This window comes from Condylura cristata, unplaced genomic scaffold (genome assembly GCF_000260355.1).
Source record: "Condylura cristata isolate star-nosed mole 26May11 unplaced genomic scaffold, ConCri1.0 scaffold00008, whole genome shotgun sequence".
Taxonomy (NCBI): domain Eukaryota; kingdom Metazoa; phylum Chordata; class Mammalia; order Eulipotyphla; family Talpidae; genus Condylura; species Condylura cristata.
In genome coordinates, this window is record NW_004567109.1 from 24,460,675 (window position 1) to 24,482,124 (window position 21,450).

The 21,450-nt window shown below is 35.9% G+C and overlaps 1 protein-coding gene across 1 annotated transcript in view; it reads right to left on the reverse strand.

Annotated features, from left to right (window-relative positions):
* Positions 1-21,450, reverse strand: part of ZSWIM5 (zinc finger, SWIM-type containing 5) — a 105,588-nt gene that overhangs the window by 42,476 nt on the left and 41,662 nt on the right. Inside the window, 1 exon segment of the mRNA XM_012722471.1 lies at positions 389-745. Coding sequence (XP_012577925.1) covers positions 389-745 — 357 coding nt within the window.

Consider the following 21,450-nt stretch of genomic DNA (forward strand, 5'->3'; position numbering starts at 1 on the left):
TACTTTTTAGAATTAACCCTGATACTTGTGGAATCCCAAAACATTAAAGAGAATTGTCTTATCACCTCATTTCACAAAATGACACAAATTATTTTATATGTTATTTCACTAGTGAATATTCAAGCTCCTGGAGATAGGGATTAGATGAACAAGTAAAATCCATAAAGTAGATCAATACATAACTCTAACATTCTTTATCCTTTTTTTGGAGAGCCTTATGAGATAGACAACTGCATTACTTTAGGAAACTAAGAATCACACACAGAGGTGTTAGGACACAATGAACTCACTAAGGTTAAGTGATTACAACTACAAAAATTCCTTAACCTCTAAACATGCAATAAAACAACAAAGCAGATTTTTAGCAACAAAAATGTAGTTGAATTACCATTTACTTGGTTGATTTCTGAGTTGGAGGATAGAATTTCATCTGCCAATTTCTGTGCAGTAGGAAGAACTTCTGTGTGGTGGGCGGTAATTAAATACTGAATAAACTTCTGCAGTTGGTCCCTATTCATCTGGAATAAGGTTTCTGAGATAGGAAGACGCAATTTGACTTGGTCTGGTTTACGGATCCTGTAGAGTGAGAGTGCTACCACATGAGCACAGTAGAATATGTCCTTGTTCCCACAGCCACATGTTACTGAAGTGATTTTGCATCGATCAAAACTTATTGCAACTTTGTAAGTCACTGCTGGTTCAGAAGTAGTGGCCGGCTCAGTTACAGTGCCACTGAGATGGAAGCCTATGGAAACAAAAACAGTGTTTTTAGAGATTCTGTAGTTAAAAACTTTAAGATTTTTACTTTGCATTTCAATGAATCAATTCAGAAACTATTTACCAAACATCTGCCATAGACATGAAAGTCATTAAAACTCGGGTATTAATCTTTTTTTACTTATTACTCTGGAGTCTATGAACCTCCTGAACTAATATGAAAACCTTTGTTTGGACACATGTACATTTTTCTGGGGGAACAGTTTGTAGCTTCATGATAGTCTCAAAAAGAACAGTAAGAAGCACTAAATAAGTTAAGGACCTCTGGTACATTTTTAGTTCTGTGTGGGGGGCAAACATAACTGTACAAATAACATCAGTAAAATTTTGCATAAGGTGAGTGTTACAAATGAAAGAGAAACCAGAACATCATGAGGAAGGACAGGAGGAAGGAAGATAAGGACATTTTCCCCTCAAAACAGTTGCAAAATGATGACTGTGTGGAATACCTTAAGGCAAGAAACCCTGAAGAAGGGAAAGCAGAGCTTGGTGCATTAAGACTATGTAGCGTTATACATCTATCACTAGCACTTACCACCAATAATTTTGCAATGTATAGGACAGATTTTTAAGTTAAAACTAAATAGGAAGAACTAAAATCAATAGCAAATCATTCTAGACTCATTTACTCTTTAAATATAATTCTTCTCCTTCACAAGAATATGTATTCAGCCAACCATTCAGTTACCCAGACAAGTTTAATAAGATCTTAAGTATAAGACTGCTAGGCCTGAGGATGCTAACAAAGAGGAACATCAAATATTTTTTAAATACTTACTATACTGCAGAAATGTGTTGGATACTTTTAATAATTTATCACAAAAAAACTTACGCAGTGGGCATTATTTTTTTATTTTAAAGGTGTATAAACTGAGACTCATAAAGGTTAAATAATTTGTCTAAGACTCCTCAGCTAGCAAGTGAAGCTAGAGAACTGCAGACACATAAGCAAACAATTATGATATGCCAAACAGTAGAGACAGGAACAAAGGAGGGGAGAACTTGAGATTTTTCAGTTTAACTGCATTGAACACTGTGAATAGAGAAGCAATTTTAAATAACCTTATATCTGTTGGAGAAATACTTGCCAAATTATAAATGGTGTATATGTAAGTTCTAGAGTTATTATTGTGATCTGGAAGAATTAACAAATGTAGAGAAAACATTCCAAAGTTCAAGTTTCAAATAATTATGGTTAAAGAAAGACCGAAATTTACAAGTATATTCATAAAACCTGGCAAAACTAACATCACATTTGATTTGCCCATTCAGGTCCAAATCAAAGAAAGGTGCACATTTCTGAAACAGTTAAGATTAATTTCCAAAGGAAGAAAAAGATAAAAGTTAATTTTCTAAATTCACAGTCTAGGTATATATTCTAAACTTCACAGAACTTTTTTTCCCTCAAGCTAAAAGTAGCTGCAGATTTAAAACATAGTGTTTAAAGCAAAGTAAAAAAGTTACGTTCGATTAAGTATGCCTTCACTTTAAATCTAAGAAAAAGAACTGCAGGAATGAGAAGTAGCTCTTTTCCAAATCTATGTCCACCAAACATGGCCAGTTGTAGAGCAAAGAACACACTGCACTAAAATTTGGCAGCCAGGATCTCCTATTTATTCTGTAGTGTTGGGCCACTCACTTTACAACCCTGAGCCTGAACATCCTCCTTAGGAAAGTGGGGGTAGTAATACTTGCTCTGCCCAGCTTTCAACGTGTTCTTGTACTGTAAAGTGACCTTTAGACTTATTATTCATGTGTACATGCAGTTATTGTTAATGGGGTCTCCATGACAAGGGAATTAGACAACTTTCCCAATGGTCAAGTTTCAGCTTAGCTGAAAACCAGGCCCTAAGGGAGGAGATTCTTAATTTCTCTAGGCCACTTAATAGTATTTAGTACATTATTAAGAAATGTCTAAAGTCCTGATGAAAAGAGACCCTAAAGAATAAGATAGTGATGACAACATATGAAAAGCATAGGTTCCAAGCCTCTGAATCTAAAAGGGATGCAAAGACATTTCTGCACTTGTCCCACAGCAGTTTCTGAATGACTAAAAATATGGTTACATTTGGGACAAAAATAGTCATTAATGAGTATCTTACCACGATGGAAGCTCCACAAGGTCAGGGCTTTCTCTGTGTATTGAGTATCTCTAAAAACAAAATCACTCTGGTAGTGGTATGAAAGAAAAATTGGACTACAGCTTCCAAGTTGTTTTTTTTTTTTTTAAAGATTTATTTGTGCATACGGAACTGGGGTACAGGCCAGAGATGCGGAGGGTGAGAGGATTCACCAGAGACAGAGTGGGGTACAGAACAGGCAGATAGACGAAGTACACTGCTGAGGGGAGCAGCGGGCAGGTCAGGAGAGGTCTGCCACGCCATGTGGTCACCTCCAGGGCAGGCAGGAATCGAACTCATGCGGAAGTGGCCCCAGCCTCTCAGTGCTATGCTTTAACCCGCTGCGCCACCAGAGAGGGCCAGCTTCCAAGTTTTTAAGACAAGAGTTTTGTTAAATACCTTTTCTGCATCTATTGAGCTGATCATGACTTTGACCTTTATTTTGTTAATGTGTGTGGGTTCCTAGAAGCTGGCTATTCATGGGCAACTGTGACCTGTTTGCTATCCACAAGTCAGAGCAGAACATTCCTTGACTACCTACAGAGTATAGTTTGTATCATGAGGCTGCTGATGACCTGATTACATAATTATCTCTATGGCGGTCTTGGGATGACTCTGCTGGTGATAACATCATACCTATGGTCACGATGTCCCCTTCCCTTTCCCTTGTAAAACTTTGTTCCCCATTCCTATCCCACCCTCTAGACTCTATTCCTCATACCATTGACACATGACCAGCTTTTACTATCCTGTATGATTTCAATAAATGTACAAGAGCTGCTCAGCAGCAGTCTTGCCTTGCAAACCAGCTCCACAACCGCTGTGTCTTTCATCGTGTTTCCACCGCAAACTGCAAAAATTTCCAGTTGCAACAAATGTGGTATATATCATGTTAACTGATTTGTGGATGTTGTACCATCTTTGTATCCCTGGAATAAGTTCTACTTGACATGATGTGTGATGCTCTTAATGTGTGTTACTCAATTTTGCTTGCTAATGTTTTATTGACAGTTTTTTTATTCATCAGGGATACTCTGTAACTTTCTCTTTTTGTGATAGTCATCTTATCTGGTTTTGGTGTCAGAGTAATGCTAGCCTTGAAAATATCATGGGGATATAATATACAGTATAGTGATTAAATTTTATTAGTAGAGCTGTAGTATACATTTGAAAATTATCAGAGTAAATTTTTTTTTACTTGTGAAAATTGTCTTTACTTTGGCCTACGGTACATACAATCTCAAAGAGTAATCTTAAAAGTAAAAATAAAAGAAATTTGCAAATAAAAATATATTATTATTATATTATATATTTTTAAATATTTTTATTATATTATTATTTTATATATTTTTTACATCATTCTTCATTTTGTGCATTTTTTAATATCAGTTGTAATCCCCATGGGTTTCCCACCACCAATTCACCCACGTGCCATCACCACAGTCCAGTGCACTCTTCCCATCCCAGTTCTGATCCCATTTCGCCTTCCACCCCCATAAAATGTCTCTGGTTTATAGTTGTTCATTGTTTTAATTTTTACTCTATTACACTTGTTTGTCTCTTTTTTTTTCCCCCCTCTGATCCCTTACACTCCTGCTATGAGTAAAACCATCTGGTATTTTTCTTTTTCTTTCTGGTTTATTTCATTAAGCATGATCCCTTTCAGCTTCATCCATGTTATTAGCAAATTTTTTGATGACTGCTGTTAACTAGATTTACTGTGATAAGCATCTCACAGTGTATACATGTATCATTAGGTTGTATTTCTGAAACTATTACATATACGTTATATGTATACCTCAATTAAAAAAACATGAGCAGCTGGTCTAGATGATCTCCACAGTTCATTCTAACATCGGTATATTATGATATAGTGACTATCACTGAGTCTCTCATAATGTGATATTACACAGTAAAGCTCTCTTAGCCTGTTAATCTTACTTTGGAAATACTTTTACTTAGTGTCTTTTTCACCAAATGTTTTTTTTTAAGATTTATTTATTTAGGCATATAAAAGCTGGGGTACAAGCAGTGAGAGGATATTCACCAGAGACAGAGGGGGAACAGGAGGAGGACTGACTGAAACACACTGCTGAGGGGAGCAGTGGGCGAGATAGGAGAGTTCTGCCTCACCATGTGGGTCAGCTCTCTGGTTGGGGATCAAACTTGTAGTACAGTGGTTGTCAACAGTGCCGCACTTTAACCCTTTGCACCGCCATGGAGGGCCCCCAAATGGGTTTCTTTCCCTAGTAGTATTATATCTAACATCTATAGTATGGCTGAAAGTTGAGATTTTTATATCAATTGAGTTATTACTACACTAAATAATAACCAGTATATTAATATTATCTTTCCTGGAACCAGGGTATTTGAGGGATTTAAAGAGTATAAAAATAATAGCTAGAGGCCCTCCTTGGTGGTGCAAGGGGTTAAAGTGCAACATTACAAACCTATCCACAGCCAGTGCTGCACGAGTTTGATCCTTGGCCAGGGAGGTGACCCACATGGCACAGCAGGTCTTTCCTGACCCACTCAATGCTCCTCAGCAGTGTATTTCAGTACATCTGTCTGTTCTGCTCCCCACTCTGTCTCTGATGAATCCTTTCACCCCTGCATCTCTGGCCTGTCCCCCAGTTCTTAAATGCATAAATAAGTAACTTTTTAAAAAGATAGCTAACCTTTAAGAGTACCCTTGTGTGCTAGGCTCTGTTCTAAGAACTTTGTGTACTCTGTTCTTAATATTTTAACTTATTTAATATCCACAACTTTATGAATTTGATAGCAGATGTAATATTTTCTATGTGTCAATTTGATGAGGGTACAGAATCCAGTAATTAAATCTAACACTAATTCAGGTGTTGCTGTGGAGGTACTTGGTAGATGTGGTTAGCATCTACAATCAGTTACTGTTAATTAAAGGAATTATTCTCAGTAACATGAGTGGATCATCTAACAGGTTAAATGAGTTTTGCTTACTAGCAAACTGAGGTTTCTCTGAGAAAGGAGAAAAATTTAAGAAAGAAGAACTTCTGCCTCATAACTACAGTATCAGATCCAGACCAAAAATTTCTAGCTTGCGGGCTTGCCCTATAGATTTCAGACTTTCTACCTCCCCTAATTATGGAGGCCAATCCTTGAAATAAATCATATATAAAAATCATGATTTATCTGCCCATCATCCATCCATCTGTCATCTCCTATTGATTCTGCTTATCTGAAAAACCTGGCTGATTACTATTATTCTGAATTTATGTATGAGAAAAACATAAATTTGCTGAAGGCCGTCATGATAGAAAATGGTAAATTCAAGATTCACATTCAGGGGGTTTGGCTCAAAAGCCCATCTTAATTACTGCACTGTATTATCTCTGTATAATATTGTGTTGTCTGGCAATAACACATTTAACTTCATAAAACAACACAACTAGAAACATTACTAGAAAATTACTTTCAGGTTTATTGTAATTCTAAAATTTCAGTTTTCACAGCATTGGTAATGGCTTTAATCCTCTAAGTCAATCTAGAATTAGCAACAAAATGTCAAATATTAAAATAAGAGTCCACCTGTCTCTATAGCAAGTCAATGTTAAAACAACTGAGAAACTTTCTGCAAAATATTTTTCAAAAGTTAATGCTTATCTCCCGTTATGTTCTTGGGAACATGTTCATTTGAGCTGGGTGAATCTTAGGACTCCATCAACTCTATTAACACTGATTGTATCTCATGCTCCAGGTTTAAATCCTATTTTAAAGGCAGGAAGTTCTGAGAAAGTTTCCTTGCTGGAGTGCCCTTTTCCATTCATATTTCTTAGAATGTAAACTAAGAGTTTCAAATATTAGTATTCCTTGCCTTAGTAACATTTTTAGAAGTGTAGTACCTCCTGAGAATAGGTTGAATGTAGTACAAACATAAATGCCATAAACTTGTGCATCAATAATTTGCTGATTTAAGCAAATACCTAGAGGTCAATTATTTACTGAAAAATAATAGTCAGCTCCAGAGAGACTTGATTAGATTCAGATTTTCTGGTACAATTACCTCACAGGTAGTGTTGTGTACCTCTTATACATCACATCAGGAGAAACAGTGGTCTTTTTTGTGTGTTGTTAGGATTGATTAGTGGGTAAGGTATTTACCCAAAGAATGCAAAACACTAATTTGAAGAGATATATGCACTCCTATGTTCACTGAAGCATTATTTTTTAAAAGATGTATTTATTTATACATACAGACCTGGGGTACAGGCCAGAGGTGGGGGAGAGTGAGAGGATTCACCAGAGACAGAGTGGAGAGCAGAGCGCGGGTCAGGAGAAGCCTGCCATGCCATGTGGGTCACACCCCCTGGCCGGGGATCAAACTTGTGCTGCAGTAGCTGTGATAGCTTCACAGTGCTGCACTTTAACCTCCTGCACCACCAGGAGGGCCCCGCAGCACTATTTTCAATAGCTAAGTTATAGACACAACCTATGTTTCCAACAACAGATGACTAGATATGAAGATGTGATATATACACTCAGCTACAAAGAGAGAGAGAAAGAGGAAATCTTGACATTTGTGACAGCATGGATGGAACTAGAGGGGATTATGCTAAGTGAAGGAAGTCAGGAGAAAGACAAGTAGTAGATGAGTTTATTCATACAAAGAATATAGAGAAATAAGGAACAGACAACTAAACCAAAACAAACACTAAAAATATGACTGCAGGGCCCTCCCTGGTGGCACAGAGGGTTAAAGCACAGCACTAAGAAGCTAAAGCCACTTCAGCATGAGTTCAGTCCTCACCCGGGAGGTGACCACATGGCACAGTAGACCTCTCCTGACCTGCCCACTGCTCCCCTCAGCAGTGTATTTCATCAGTCAGCCTGTTCTGCATCCCACTCTGTCTCTGGTGAATCCTCTCACCGCTCCTGCACCTCTGGCTTGTACCCCAGTTCTGTATGCATAAATAAATAAATCTTTAAATTAAAAAAATATATATATATGTATATATATATATGACTGCAGAACTCAGGCTACTAGAAGGGGAAGGGAGATAAGTGGGAGGAAGGCACCCAACAGTTATGTATAATGAAGTACATGAGGACATGGGTGCTTTGGTAGTGGGTGTGGTATGGTAAAATAACATACATCTGAAGAGGTGTAAACCTATTTCTCTAAATCATATGCAATTTGTAAACCAAATTGACCTCAATTAAATAATTGCAAATATCAATAGTTTTATTAGCTAAAAATTATTAGATATTTATTACTTGCCAGAAGGTGTTCTAAATAATTTCCACATATTAACTAAATCCTTACAATAACCTTACAAGACAGGTTCACTAGTTATCTCCCTTTTTCAGATCAGAAAATTGAGGCTCTTAGACATTAAGGAACTTGTTTAAGATTACACAAACTGCAAAAGAATTAGAATTTGAGTACAGGTAGTCTGGCTCCAGTATGTGCTCTCAACTACTACACAATATTAAGTATGACAATGCACTCTAAATTATGCATACAAAACTTTATAAGGATAATTAGTACAACCCTGCAAAGATTGCATTAATGACAAGTCAGTAAACTCTGGTTTTGCCTATTTTCCTGGGCAATTGTTCAAGGCAACTAACACTGACAAGTGCTTGGTGATGCTCTCACAATTGGAATAAAGATGGACTCATGAACTCATCTGTACAAGACAATGACTTAGCACAGTGAGTGAATCATCTGCTGAGAGTTCTGAAGGAAAACACTTCTCAGTATAGTCCTCTGATACCATTCAGTCTTTTGTGCTTCTGAGTGCAAGAAAGTCTCTAGGAAAGCTTGGGCAATTAAAACCACTTTGCTCATTGCTCTTTTGATTCACCAGGCCCCTGGGCAGGTGCTAATGCATGAAAATGAATGTAGATTCAGCCAATGGAAGAGGAAAGCACTGTGGTTTACAAAAAGAGTAATTTTTCTTGTAGTCAGTTTAAGTGTGTATACACAAACACACAGAGATAAACTACTTCTTTAAATCAGAATGCTTTCCTTTTGAATAAATTTATTTTGATGATACTGCATAGTGTAAATTAGACATTCTCATTTAGATTCCTGTCTTCTGGAAGGACGAAACAGTTTGCTAGTACCACTCTTTCTCCTTTTTGTCACTTAGCAGAACAGTAGACACATGAAAATTTAAAATAGTGAAAGTGATATCTCAAAATAACTGATTTCCTTTCTAGAAAGCCTTATTCAGTGTTAGATAACTACTGCCCTAAATGACAGAATGGGAATGGCTCTATGATGAAGAGCTCATACTATGATAAAAAGAGCTCAGAAATCAGGATACTTACATTCTTATTCCAGTATTCCTCAATATCTCTTTGCCCTAGTTTCTTACTTATGCAAACAGATAGAATACTTATATGTCTATGAGATGCATATGGAAATAATTTGTAAAAAATACATCTCCCAGAGATATCATTTAAGAGAAATCTTAACTGGCCAGGACCAGTGCCTATGTAAGTTCACAAGAAACAGATGGCGCCCACACACTGGGTGAGGGTGTGAGAGATTGCAAAGTGAGGAGAAGTATTGTTATTCAGGAATACAAATGATGCTGCTCCATTACCCTGAGAGCTACTTGGTTTGTTTGTATCAGAGAGGTCACCCTAAGCTTCTCAGAGCAGCTGAGTAAGCTGGAGGGCCCTTCTTGTGGCCATCTGCTCTCCTCCCAGACTCCTCTAGCAAATCAAGAGATTTTCCTTGTATTAACCTCTGAAGAGCAGCCACAGGCTCTTCTCAGCACCAGCTTTAGCAGGCAGTAGTCTCCGCTCTCCATCTGTGCCAGCAACCAGTTAAAGAACAATGAGACTTCCAAGCCCAGGCCATTTACTCACTGAGATACCTTGCATTACCTGGTTTTCTAGTACTTTTTTTGGATATTGAATCTTTTTATGGGGATTAGGTGTACATTTTGAAAGATTGAGGGTAGAAAAAAATAAAATGGGAAGATATATCTGGAAAATTCATTTACAAGTCTAATATGCATAAGACATAATCACTTTGAAAATAGCAATTTCATTGCCTCCCTAAGACTTACAGAACAAGTTGTCATATATGGTGATGGATAAGTAGTCTATTCAGAACTGCAGATGAGCACCACCTCCTCAGTTCACAGATTTGAGCATAGATTAGAAAAATAAAATACCACACTCCTTAAGCAGTTCTCTGCAGAAACAGGATGTACCTATACAAGGTACACACTGCCAAAATGGATATTATAGGTTAATAACCACCATTTAGATTATTGATTTGAACAGCATAAAAAGCAGCATATAACTTAAAATGATATTTAAAATTACCCTACTCTTCAGTAGTTACATCAATGAGTTAAACTAAAAAAAATTAAAATAAAAAAACTGCATTGCAAAAGGAATAGGATACATATAGTTATTTTTGATCAGCCACAATACTGAAAGTTCAAAGGTTTGTTTTTGAGTCTTCAAAACAACTGGCTGAGATTTTTTTAATTAATTGATTTTTTAAATAGAGGTCACATTGACTTGCCTTATTGTTGGTATTTCAGATTTATTTCAAAGCTTTATAAATTATCTTGATTCACTTTTCTGAGAAGAAAGTTTCCTGGTTACTTTGAAATTGCAAAAATTAGAATTAAGTATTAGTTATACTTAAGTGAGTTATATGTATCACTAAGAATACTACCTGGCATACATAAATACTAAAAACAAAGTTCTTATGTTAGTGTTCTGATTATAATTGTAGCTATTTCCCTTATTCCTTATTCCCTTATTCCCTTATTCTACAGACCACATCTCTTTAAGCAGTCTATCCTCAAGTGATCTAAAGAAAAATACCTCTGCATAAAATAACAGGCGCTGTAGTTAAAGTCTTATAGCAATCAAAAGACTAATTTTCAGGCTATCTTAATCCTCATCTTTTCTACACTCCATGACATTTTATTTCCAACATGGCCTTTTTAATATGGAGATGAATGCATATCTCTAATAACATTCTTCATTTAACGGTTTCATACACCAGTAAGAACACCATCCCTAACATTTACAGCATTTTGGTCAAGACCTCATATTATCCTCTAGCTTATTCTTTTGTTCCATCTTGCAACTTGACCTGTGTGGGGCAGCAAGAATGTCAAAACAAATTCAATTAAGACAATGCATTTTATTTTGCTTGGAAACTTGAGCAAAATAATTTTTCCACATTCTCCAGTACACTGTTTCCATACAAACACCAATCAAATAGAAGACATTCTCATTAAGTCTTCACTCAGGGTTATAAATGCATTCACATTATCCACTGCATCTGAGGGAGCAGTTCTTCATAGTAAAAATCTCTAGTGTCAGCAATTCTTCTGAATTAAAATTACATCCTTAATGTATTATCCCATCAGTTGACCAGCATCTCCTTGTGTCCACTGTTCTAACATGGTTTTTATCTCCTTTGCTTCTCTGACCCCAAAAGTGGAGGGGAAAATTGCTAAATAGAATATTCCTCCTCATGTATACTTTGTAAGAAATACTCTGTGAACACCTTTAGAATATCTAAATTACAAATTAGTCAGTTCTCACACTCTGTGTACTATAATATACTTTCCTTCAAACTGAGTTTAAAAAGAGTCGTGATGTGAACTAAAGCTCAGTTTATCCTGACTTGGTCTTAGTAGACTAGAGTTCAGAAAGTGCAGACATGAGGGTAAAGAAAAGCTTTTTTTCAGTGAATCACAGAAGCAAGCTTGCTTACGGAGGAGCCTTTAGGATAAACAAAAAGGCTAGATGAAGCTTTTTATTATTTAATTCAAATCGAAAATCAAGAGTTCCTCTGTGGTCCATATAAGGACTCTTGAGAGCAAAAATGCTAGTGAAGAATTTGTAGGCATGAAAGCACAGAGTCCTGGAAGGTAAATGGAGAATACCTTTACATGAGAGGTAGCTAAAAGATTAAAATCTAGAATGTCGACATAGATCAAGAATCAAAAGCTTTTTGATTCTTGGATTCTAAGACCACATAGTTTTGTCTTTGTGCCAAAACATTATGCCAGGTAAAATGTTAGCTTTCTTTCTCATGCAAAATTGGGAAGGAAAGAGAAAAATAACATTATTATTTATGAACATACTGCTAAAATTTAAGGATCACTTGAGAGAGAAAACAAATGCTAAAAGGGATGCACCTTAAATCAGCAGGTGATGGCCACAGTGAGCTCTTATTTTTTGTTCTCTGAGAGAAAAATTGATTTTCAACATCAGAAAAAATACAATATTCCAGCAGTTATTCAAAGTGGTAGAATAATGATTCATTTATTCATTAAACATTATTTAAACCTACTCTATGCTAGGTGCTTAGTCTAAGTATAAAGGACACTAAGAAGGAACTCTGACTAACGGAACAGACAAGTAAACAGAAGTGAGTAGTAAATATGACAAAGATCAGGAAGTGGTATTACAGGAGCACAGAGAAGGAACACCTAGTCAAGGCTGAAAATCTGGGATTAAAAAAAAAATCTAGGCAACAGTGATATTTGAGTTAAATCCTGAACAGTGAGTAAACAGTAGGTATATGGTTAAGATCTACATTATCTAACACGTTATTTGAGAATGGCTATAAAGTATGAAGTTCACAGAGGTGAAACAACCAACTCAATCTAGATAGAAGGCCAAAAAAGGGTCACCACAGGTGGGAAAAGGCGGCAAAATAGAAGTAGAAGCATAACAACAATGTGGGAAGGCCTGGCACCAAGAAGTATAATACAGTATGGGGTGCAATATAGTGATTGTATTAGTTGCCTACTGCTTCTGTAACAAATTACCACAAACTTGGAGATAAAGCAACACAAATTTTATCTTATGGTTCTGAAAATCAGACATCCAAAATGGGTCTCACTTGGGGCAAAAAGCAAAATGTTAGCAATGCTGGATTCCTTCTGGAGTAGTAAGGGAAAATCTATTTCTTTGCCTTTTCTGATTCTAGAGTTCATCTGCATTCCTGGGTTTATAGATAGCCCCTTCTTCCATCATCAGCATCAGTAATGGCTCTTTCTCCAATGTATTGATTCAGCACTGAATGCCCTGCTTCCTTCTTTCACGTAAGGATCTTTGTGGTTGCACTGGGTAATGAAGGAAAATTGCCCCCATCTCAAGGTCAACTGATAAATAAAATGTTATGTAATATAGTTAAAGTTTCAATGATTAGGATTAGAACATCTTTAGAGAGCTATTATTTTGCCTAACACAAGATTGATAGTGCATATGCTACTGGGTGATGTTTTAGTATCTTATTAGAAGTTGCATCACCCTAAGCAAGCTACATGATTTCTCTATGCCTAAGATTCCTTATCTTTAATATAGGGTAGTACTAATTACCATATTTTGTTGTATTGGGGAAGAGATAGGTTACTCTGTGTGGGTGAAGGGTTAACAAAACTTGCCCTTTCTGGAAACCTGCACTCTTAACGTTTACTGCAACACCATTTATAATAGCAAAGTTATGGAAACAACCTAAATGCCCCAAAACAGATTACTGGATAAAAAAGACATGGTATATATACACAATGGAATACCATTCAGCAATCAAAAAGATAAAACTCATGCCATTTGCAGCAACATGAGTGAAACTGGAAGGGATTATGCTCAATAAAATAAGTCAGCGGGAAAGAGAAAAATATCAGATGGTTTCAACAATATGAGGAATATAGAGAGAACCAAACAAGAGAGCAGGAAAAAACAAGAACAAAACTATCAAACTGTAACTCAAAGACATTCAGCTGAGGATGGAAATGGGAAGGAAGAGCACAAGAGACTATGGTGATGGTTAACATATGACATGGTGGTGGGATTTTCTGGAAATTATGCCTGAGAGAAGTCAAATATTGTACAAATATAAACAATGATGTAAACATATATATGTATTATGTATATAAACTTTCTTCATGAGACTTCAATTTTTGATTAAATTTTAGCTGTGTTCCCCCAGAAAACCTGATAAAGATAGAATGTCAACTATGTTCTTAAGAAGCAACTCTAGGGTTAAGTGAGACACCTGATTTGTAAGAACCGGAAGTACTAAAAATACCTAATTTTAAGCCAAATCTCTGAAGTATCTTGGGTGTGATGACTTGGAGTTGGAAAAACCCTTACAGGGAGCCTGGACACTATGCCTATGTAATTGCTATAGGGATACTGGCTCCTCTGGGAGACTTTAAGTCAGGCTAACACTTAGACCCAACCAATATGGATCCCTCTTTTTCTTTTTTTCTTACCTGAGCATCTCCTAGGGAAATAGGGACAAAGAGTAGTTCCCAGAGAGTTGTGTAAGCAGCTTTCTGAACTGCTACAAGGTTTCACTGAGTGCATAACACTTACTGGTCATTTGTATATCTTCTCTGGCAAAATGTTAACTGAAAAATGTTAGAAATTAACCAGATACCTCCTTTATCTATTATAGAGTATGTATTTGTTTTGTGCATGTTACCTATCTGCACAAATTGTATATAAATTGAGACCAAACATCTGAAGGGCTGGCTAGTCACCCAGAATATGATGGTTATTTCCCCAGGTATAGATCTTTAGTAAGACTGAATAATCTTTTACATTTTTTTCCCTTTTATTAAACCTTGAATTTCCTTCATATCAGTGACGGTTATAATTGACACATTCTATTCTCTTTACAAAGGTCTACATACAACTTAAGAGGTCTTAATAAAATCTCAAACATAACAAGTTCAAGTCCCCATCCCAACGAATAGCAATCCTCATCTTTCAAAAGGCTCAAGCTAAAAACCTTGGCGGCATCTTGATTCTTCACATCCTCCATTCAATTCACCACAAAAAATCACACTTGTTTTACTTAAAAATATTTCCAAAACTGATCATTTCTTAACATTTCTACCTTCTCTACTCTGGTCCAAGTCTGGATCATTTTACTAGCTTCTTAACAGGTCTGCCTAGTCTTACTCCTTCTTCAAATCTATTTTCTATATAGAATTCAGACTGGTCCTTTAAAATCTGTCAGATCCTGACATTCCTCTACAAAGAAACTTATAATGGTTTCCCATGTAATTCAAAATTAATATTCTCAGAAGGGCCTACCAAAGTCCTGTCAAAGGGCTGCTTTTAACTCTGACATCTTTTTCATACTACTTTGCATCTTAACAGTCCTTGTTGCTCAGTCCTTCCAGCATTTGTTGTAGCTATTCCCTTCAAATATGTATCTAGTTAATACTCTTCCTTCCAATCTATTCAAGTACTACCTCCTCAATGAGGGTTAACCAGATTACCCTATTAAATAAACTATTTTATCTACCCAGTGCTACCCCAGCAATCTGAATCTCTTCAAACCCTGTTCTACCATTGCTTTTTTCAACAGCACTTACTTTCTGACACACTGTTTACTTGCTTATTATGTTTACCAATGCCTCCCTCTGCTACAATGCCACTACAAGGGAAGGGAACCTTTGTTTCATTAATTATCTCATATGTTAACATATCTCATATGCTAGGATGCCTGGCATTTGGTTAATATTGTCTAAACATGGAATGAATAGCCATTGGCTATTTTAGGCTCAACTAACACTGCCAGTCAAAAATCAATCATCCTGGCCAGAGAGTAAGGTATTCAACCAGCCAGGCCTTACATATACCTTCATGTGCACTCAGAAAAGTGGTCAACTATATTCAAATTGCATGGAATCATTTTCCCAAAAGAATGAAGGATGACTACTAAAAGAAAGCATGCTGAACAAGCAAAGAAGTACAACTGGAGTCAAGTACAGTATTTGTGTACTTGAAGACTCCGGAATTAGTAGGCCTAAACTGTATTCCAGACTTGTTACTTGCCAACTTTGGATCCCTGGAAAAATTTTGTTTATGTGCCTCAATTTCTTCATCTATAAAAATGGGGATAAAACTAACAGCTACTTTATAGAGTTGTTATGAATATTAAAGTATATTGCATGCATATAAAACACTTAAAAGAAGGTCTGGCATATAGTAAACATTATAGAGATGTTAGCCATTGTGACTATTACTGCTATTGTTAGTACTCTTATTAATTAGGGCAAAGTAGTCCTCATCACAGCAATTATATCACAGTATCTCAGGTTTACTGAGAAACAGCAACAAAGAACAAGAACTGCAGGGTGGCTTGCTTAATTAATCATCTTATCAGGGAAGCTTGCTTAATCATCCACACATTCACTAAATGCATACTCTGTGCCTGGCACTTGGCCAGTGCCAGCCTTTAAGGAGGGCACAATTTACTGTGGGTAGACATTTAGCAAATAAAAGTAATCAAGTTTTATAGGTGCTATTTTGGTTCCATTCTTTCTATGATCGCTGATCTTTCTATTTTAAGAATACTTAAGAAGTCAAAAATATCTTCAGTCTTTTTATTAAGCAGTTTCTAAATTTTAAATAATCATCTAAGTTCTAGACTTAGCAGTATCTCTTAACCTTGAGCCCATTGCCACAGTACAATGAGGTATCTCAAGTTTTTGTGGTAGCAGAAAACTAGTTGACCTATTGAGTTTACTGCTTATAATTGATTGCTACAGAGACTATTTTTACTTACTCGAAGCTGTCTTCTACATACTCTGTGGGCTTTTCCATTGTCAATTCTGGGGGTATAAGGAGATGACTGAGAGTTTTGAAGTTGGAAAAAAGGACTGTGGATAAAGGATAAACCTCATACTATATGACATTTAGACATTCATGGATTTTTATTATCACCATTTGAAATGTCTGACTGACTGAATAAAATGGTTGATTTTATTTGATTACTTTGAAAGATCAAAAGTTCCCTGCCACTGGAGATATTGAAGATTATGTGATCACCCATTTTAATCACTCAGCTGTGTATATGATCTTATTTTAAGTGTTAAAAAGTACAGTAATGAGAAACAAAAACAATTCAGACTGAAAAATTTGGTGGTTACCAGAAGAAAAGGGAAGGATGTTGAGCTAGGGTAGAGGTGGCCAACTTGACATATGATGGTACTAGAACTTCAATGATGGTGGAGTATATAAACACTTCTGATACACAAAACTGTAAGATAATACATTTGTGTTGGTTTATGTTTGTGGTAATTGATTACATTCATTAAATCACAAAGTTTGTGGTATTTTGTTACAGAAAACTAACACAAATACTAAAATGTTAATCAGCAAGTGGTATAAGAGAAAGATATGTAATGCAAAGTATAAGGCTCAAAAAAAAAATGGCTTTACTGAAGGTAGGAGAAACTGTCTAGAAGGGACAAGAAGGAAGTAGAAGGATGCTTATCTTCCTGATCCTTGTAATAAATCCTAGAGGAATAAACAGAGAATTTATAGTCAGGAGAATAACTAAAGACATTAAAAATAATGCTGCATTTAGTTGGTTTACTTCTGATTCTCTGCTGATACAACCTGGGAGATCTGAGAGTGCCAAGAGTTAGTGGTCTGTACGCTGGCTGATATGCTTCAGAGGAAGAAACTTTCAAATCAGCTACAACTCAAGTGATCACGTAATCAGAAGGCTGACTGTCCCCAAATAAACCCCCACTATAGATCAGTCTGATATTGTAACAAGTACAGGTTTCATGGACTCCGCCCCTACTCCAGATGCTGGAACTCCAAATCCCATCAGTATCAAGAAGAAGCATGCAGGGACGTGAGGGCGGAGCTGAGCAGCCAGGTTGGGATAAAACAGGACATGTGGGCTCTGGGTAGGCACCTGGTGGTTCACAGCTGATAGTTTTGGCGCTCAATCGGTTTTCAGCGTGCGGGTGGAGTCCAAGTCAGCAGAAGTGGTAGGACATCCTAGTTAACCTGTGTTTCTCTCCCTCTTTCCCTGGGTTATTCCTTTACCTTTCTCCTTATAAATAAATCCATTATTTAACCTTTTGTGTCCATAATACGATTGAATAGTAAGCGCACGGGTGAAGACCCACAGACTGGCAACCCAATTCACATTGGGGTGCCCTGTAACAATATGATATGGAAAGTCTTGCATTTGGAGGTGGGACATGTGTCTGAGTTTTAGTTCTGCTTCTGCGATATAGCAATATAATGCTGGATCAACTATCTCATCTTATCTCCTTTTTCTTTTTTTCAAACTCATTGTATAAGCTGGCTTAGTTTTTATAGAAGGAGTCCAACTGGTAGACTAGTCTTTCAGCCTGTATATATTTATTTGACTCAAATATTTTAATAATACTTTTAAAAACCTATTTTATTCCCCAATCTCAAAGTAATAGTGAATTATAAAACCACAGAGATATAAAATAACTTTTATTTTTGAGACAATACACATAAACTCCATGGCTTCATTTTTATACATTTTAATCAAATTTTATTGATTACCATTTTATAGTTTACAAAATTATATGACTTCAAGAATAAAGCTTTACACCTTGATATGTATATATGCTTCATACACTTACTAACAAAGTCTTAGTAGAAATGTCAAGTTGATTCTATCAAACTAACCCTTCCAGCCATTCCTTTCAACTCCCTTAACTTTCCCTCTGGTAACCACCATATTTTTTTCAGTCTAAGCTACTTTTGTTGTGTTTTGCCAATTTGTTTGCTTTGTTTATTTATATTCCACATAAAAGTGAGATCATTTATTTGAAATTGTCTTTCAATTTCTGATATATTCCACTTAGTATAATCACTTCAAGCTCCATTCATGTTGTCAAAAGCAAGATTTCATCTTTTTAAGTAGCTGAGTAGTCTTCCATTGACTATATATACCACAACTTCTTTATCTAAAGATAGTTATCCACCAAAGGGCATCTTGGTTGATTTCTTTAGACACTGAAATTCACCACTTTAAAGCGTACAATTCAGTGGTATTTAGTATTTTCAGTATGTTATGTAATCATGTATTCCAGAATATTTCTATCATCCTTCAAAAGAAAACCTGTACCTAATAGCAGGCAGTCCCAATTCCTTCCCATTCCCATCTTCTGGCAACCACTAATCACCTTTTTGTCTCTGTGTACTTATCTATTCTTGACATTTCACATAAAAGAAAGCTTTGGCTTTTTGTGTCTTTCACTTAGTATAATGTTTTCAAGGTTCATTTTAGTTATAGCAAGTAATAATATTTCTAAAATAATTGTTAAACTAAGGTAAATATTCACATATCATAAACCATTTTAAAGCAAAAAATTAGGTATGTTAAAGTTGTGTAACCATCTCCACTGTGCATGCCATCAACTTATCATCATTCCAAAGACAACTCTGTACTCATTAAACAATACCAACTCCTCACTCTCTCCAATCCTTGGTAATAATCTCTATTCTATTCTATTCCCATGAAATTGCCTATACTAGATAACTCAAATATAGAAAATCATACAAAATCTGTCCATTTTTGTCTGGCTTATTTCACTTAGCATAGTACTTTCAGTGCGCATCCATATTGTTGCATGTATGGATACTTCATTCCTATTTATGTCTGAATAATATTTAATTATAAGGATATGGTACATTTTGTTTATCCATTCAATAGGTGATGTACATATGGGTTGTTTCCATCTTTTGGTTCTATGGATTTTGCTGCAAAAAGCACTAATGTACATGTATCCCTCCCTGGCCGGGGGTAGAACCTGTGCTGCAGTGACTGGACATCTTTCCACTACAGCACTCAACCCCTTGTGCCACCAGGGAGGCCCTCATTGTTCATTTTTATACACTGTTTGATTTCTCCTCTCAGATGTAATCCCCATAAAATTACTATCACCAAGACAACCCTGCATCCCTAGAAGAAAACTCACTTAGTCATGATATGATACCTTTTTTAATAGATTGTTGAATTTAATTAGCCAGAATTGTTTAGAATATTTGCATCTGTGTTCATGACAGATAATAGTTTATAGTTTACCCATAATATCTTTGTTTAATTTTGGTATCAGGACAATGCTGCCTTCACAGAATGAGCTGAGAAACAGTCTCTCCTTTTTATCAAAGAAAACATGTTGGATTTTTGTCAAATGTTTCACCTGCATCTGTTAAGTTTTGTTAAAAGGATGAATTACATTTATTAATTTTTGAATGTCAAATTCGTATTCTTGAAAAAAATCTCACTTGGATGTGACATATTTTGGGTTTGCTTTGCTAAAATATTGTTAATTTTTCTGTCTATAATATAGGTTGTAGTTTAATTTTCTTATAATGTCTCTGGTTTTGATAGCAGGGTAATAGTGGCCTCAAAAATGAGGTAGAAAGTATTTCCTCCTTTTCATGTTTTTGAAAGAGTTGGTATTATTTATTTTTTAAGTGTTTTCTAAAAATTCATGAGTGAAGCCATCTGGACCTGTAAAATTCAATTTCTTTATTATGAAAACCAACCTTCTATTTCTTTTCTTCATCACTTATCACCATTTATATTCTTGTTTATTATATATATGCCTCTAACAGGATATGTTGTCCACAAATAGAGGATTTTGTTTTTATTAAGGTGTTTTGTCTCCTGCTATATTCTTAGCACTTAGTACATAGGTATAAATAAGAATATCTTATTTTAATCATGTTTTCTAAAGTCTTAAAGTGATCAAGCATTTATATACTGAAATATATCACCTCATTCTACTTTTTATTTTTATATTTTTATTATACTGTTTAGAAATTATGTATTAAGTATGTTATACTGTGTATGAATTTTATTTCAGGAGAGTAAAGGTAGCCTTATAAAATGTCTGGCATACAGGGACATATGTTGGATATGACAGGTTGGGAATAACTCATCAATCACATTAATTAGTGAAAGAAGTAGGTAAGGGGCAGTAGGTCATTGCTCTGAAAGTCCTTGAAAGACATGCTCTCCCAATTTTCTAAAAATATTTATCTACAAAATAGCTGCGGATATTCCTGTACAGGGCAGGTTAAGGAAGGAAAGAAGTGACACGGGCCATGTACCTTGAATGTAGAAGTTACAGATAATATCCAAGAGAATTCATACCTATTTTTAGGAAGCCTGTCAATTTTGGAAAAGTTTCACCTAAATAGTGAGAAATGTTCAAAAGTTACTATACATCCTTGAAAGTAAAGTTACAGGTAAAGGTTGTACTACAGGAGAGAGACCTCCCTTGATTGGCATTATCTGCATTCAAGCAATCAAACACCTGTTTCTCTAGGTTATATTGGTCGTGATGGAATCACAGAATCAAGAAAGTTCAAATGCTCATATGATGCCTCCTTCACTGAGGAATTCATCTTAAATAATTATCCTGTATGGAAAGTTGGGAAGAAGATTTTTCAAAGGCCAGAAGAATTATGCACCAAAAACACTATAAAGAGAACAACCAGTTTTCTTGATATTAGTTGGGTTTATACTGACTATCCTAGTATAATTATAAGGATTATATTAATATAAAACAACATAGACTATAAGGCAAGAAATATTATTAGATATAGAGAGGGACATTCTATGATGGTAAAAAGGGTCAATACAACAGAAATATATAAAAATAAAAAATGCGAGGCCCTCCCTGGTGGCGCAGCGGGTTAAAGCGCAGCACTGAGAATCTGAAGCCACTTCCGCATGAGTTCGATTCCCGCCTGCCGCCTGCCCCGG